At 36.7% G+C, this 3,767-nt stretch overlaps 1 protein-coding gene across 1 annotated transcript; it reads left to right on the plus strand.

Annotated features, from left to right (window-relative positions):
* Positions 1–1,823: 1,823 nt before the first annotated feature.
* LOC103432782 (taxadien-5-alpha-ol O-acetyltransferase) lies at positions 1,824–3,532 on the plus strand. The gene is made up of 2 exons (XM_008370989.4): positions 1,824–2,405; positions 2,728–3,532. The coding sequence occupies exons 1-2, from the start codon at positions 1,914–1,916 to the stop codon at positions 3,370–3,372; spliced, it is 1,137 nt and encodes a 378-aa protein (XP_008369211.3). The 5' UTR covers positions 1,824–1,913; the 3' UTR covers positions 3,373–3,532.
* The last annotated feature ends 235 nt before the right edge of the window (positions 3,533–3,767 follow it).

The following is a 3,767-nucleotide window of genomic DNA, read 5'->3' on the forward strand; positions in this document are numbered from 1 at the left end:
TCACACCTATACTCAAGACTCAAGTCCAAAAGCAAATCTCATATGCAAAAAACAGACCACCCATATGCTGCATTGCATGTAGCAACAAACCACACAAATTTACCACCTTGAAAAACCATACGTTGCAATCCAACAGGACCAACAATACCCACTGCACAACAATCAAACATGTTGCAATCCAAGCACAAAGAACGCCATGGTAGAGCGGGAAAAACCCACTTGATGAATTAATGCTTGCTGCCTGATTACAACAGCAACTCCCCTTCTCTCTTTGTTTTGTTTTTGTTTTTGTGTTGTTTTGGTCAACAATTGCAGACTGTAGCAGCAAAAGAGCACGGCAAAGAAAACACGCTCACGAAATTCACACGGTACAAAATAAGGAGTTTTAACGAAAAGCCCATGGTACTGTTCACTTTAACAAAAAACCACATTTTTACACTAAAAAAATCAATCCTGGTATTATTCACTTTACCATTTATTTTGTCCTTACCGTTAAAACTCAAAGTTTTCAAGCTCTTTTCGTTAGTTTTCCTTACAAAATAAGGTGGCAGTACAACATAGCTTTCCACGCAACAACTCTAATTAGAGAACACAACCAATATCGTAGCAGCCTCAAGTTTTTGTATGGTACCAGACAAGTACACACTGCAAGTCAATACACGGTACAATTGCAAAAAACACAGCAATGTACACAATTTATGGTTTAGTATTCGTACCAAAACCAAGCTTTGATACCAAGAAGAAATACATTAATACTTCGTTATTTTATTCATCATCTAGGGTTTAAAAATATATAGACACACATATCTTATTCTGCAAGAAAAGTAATTACAAAGGATTAGGAAACTAAATCTTAAAGATTACATATCATAATCCTACCTAAAATAAGACTCCAATAACATTTACAATTAAGACTCAAATCAACAATAATGTGGGTGGAGTCATCGCAACCCCACATCAATTTGTTCGTCATTACAACGTAGGGTCCTTCCTACCACACGCCTTTTTGCCCTAAATGAGATTAAGTTTGGATAAAGATTGAGACGTCTAATAAGAGAAGCTAAACTAAACTACTTACCAACTTGGTGAGGGTCTATAAAGATTTAATGCCGACCCAAACTCCACTGTTTAATTGATTTGATTTATACCTGAACGGTCCATTTAATTGGTGGCGTATCAACTAATTATGTATTTATATCCACCATCTGTGCGCTTAACCCACCTACTGAAAAGAGTCATTCACAATTGAATGTATTGTGAATGTGTAAATCCGACTTAGCGAAGTTGGCTTGAGCAATGTTCTCTACTCTTTACCCTCAAGTTTGAATTTCTTTCTCGTAGTTAGATGAATTCAGTATAATTATTCTACTGTTTGTAAAACAAAAATGTATTGTGAATGTATGACTTGCCGATTCATAAAAACCATAGTTGAAAGTCATACAGTTCTGTTTTATTAATTGAGATAATAAATCAATATCTCGGTAGATATCTAATATGTTACTATGAATCATGATAATGCAATTAGACGTACTATTATATTTAAATAATGGTTTAGATCAAAGTCTGGTATCTTATATTGATCGTGCTAAACTGTTTGGCAAGAAAAGAATTTTTTTATTGTGCCCGGAACATATATGGAAACTATGCTACGTGTCATTATAAGAGTGGACGACAATTTTATTATGAGTGGAGGACAATTTTATTTTTTAAGTTAATTTTTTTATCATAAGTATCTCATCATTTGTATAATAATACCACCTGTGTTGCAGACACTGAGAGATCTCTCGGCAAAAAGAAGATTTGCGTGAATTGTTAACCGGGGGCCATTTTGTAATTTCAATTGCAGCAGCTGCTTGGGCATATATAATAGAGTAAATCCATGTCCTTTTCGCTATAGTTCAAAGCATTACAAGATGGAAATGTCTAAAGGCGCCAATGATCTCCTCCCAGAAATTCACATTCAGTCTGTGCAGACCGTGACACCAACGAAGGTAACCGATCCACGGCAAGTGCGCCAAGTGTCAGCGGTAGATCCTATAGGTTTTGGAATATTCCGGAAGTGTCTTCACATCCTTCTTTACCACGCAAAGGCAACCGAGGACGGTGCTCGTTGGTTTCACGTTGGATGGCTCAGGGAGTCTCTAGCAAGGGCCTTGCTGGAGCAACCGTTAATAGCAGGGCGATTTCGACAAGCTTTTGATCGTCAGAATGAGGAAGGAAATCAACTGGAGATTGTGTCAAATGATAGTGGCGTTAGACTTTTTCAGACAAGCATCCCGATAACATTGTCTGAGTTTCTTGATTTGAAGGGCAGCAGAGACGGAGAGGATGCGGAAGCTAAGCTTGTGTTTTGGAAAGATATTGATGAACAAAATCCTCAGTACTCTCCACTTGTTTATGTTCAGGTAATCAACGACATGCATCTTTTATGTAAAGAGCTTTGTGTTTTTATTATTATTATTTTGAAGTTAACCTCGACGGTACTGGTGAAGTTAATTAATAGAAGGAGGAAAAAATAACGCTTAAATTGGGGACATAAAACCAAACCCCTCAAAAGAATTTAAGCTAGCTTTCACTAGAACAAAAATGATTAGACAAGGGATATCCCCTGTTGCCTAGGACAATTTTTGTTCTAGTGTTTTGGGGTGTAAGGTATTTTCAAATTTGAAACATGGATGATTATTGCTTGGTTTTTATTATATATTTTTCATTGTTTTTTTCTCTTAGGTGACCAAATTCCAATGTGGAGGATGCTCAGTTGGAATTAGTTGCAGCATTCTTCTGGCAGATATTTTGTTGAAGGAAAACTTCTTAAAGAAATGGGCTAAAATTCACAACAATCTGCTTTCAAAAGATGATCTACCTGCAGCACCAATGTATTATATACCTGATATTATGAAATCTACTGGTTGCTCCCCCACCAGCATATTTAGCTCTAATCCTAGCAACAAATGTGGCCAAACTGTTATTTTCACTATCTCTGCGGAGACTGTAAATCCATTGAAGGATGATGCATTGCAGCTTTGTGTTGAAGAAGCAGAGAACAAATACGGTAACAATATGGCTCCCAACTTTCCCATGTTTTTGAAGACCAACTACCGCAATGCAATCAAGGTTGAGAAGTTTCCAAAAGATGGACTTATTAAGCCGAAACGGCTAGGTAGTCGGAGTCAGCTTTCTAGAGCAGTGTGGGATGATTTTGGAGCAAATGAGATCGAATTTCGCGAAGGGAATAAGCCGGAATATGTTTCATATTGGGTTGGATTCGTTTCTGGTGGACTTGTCATGGCAATGCCATCGGCTGATCGAAGGGGCTCTCTCAATGAAGTGAAAGTAGTGATTGTCACAGTTCCTATTGAGAAGGAAGTTTAGTGGTCTTCAAACTCATAGTTTCTGGGAAATTTGTGCTTCTATAACTCCCAGTATCTCTCTTTAATTTGATAAATAAAAAATCATGTATAAGTTGCTGGAATAAGATTCAATGATACAAACAAAACAATACATGTGTTTATATGGTTAATCATAAACAAAACGGACTTGCATACCTGAACGTAACCAAGTTCACTAGTGCATTGAGCCCCCACTCTGCACCCAAATTCGTATTACTTCACGTAGGTTAGATTAGATTATAGTATCACTTCTCCACAAAAAATTGAGCTAAATCATCAATGAATTTTTTTTCTATAAGCACATTGATCCTTCAGTAATTGCAACGGTAATTTTAATTAAACGTTTTTTAGCCAAAATGGTCATTGAGATTTGCATAA

This window comes from Malus domestica, chromosome 04 (assembly GCF_042453785.1).
Source record: "Malus domestica chromosome 04, GDT2T_hap1".
NCBI lineage: Eukaryota > Viridiplantae > Streptophyta > Magnoliopsida > Rosales > Rosaceae > Malus > Malus domestica.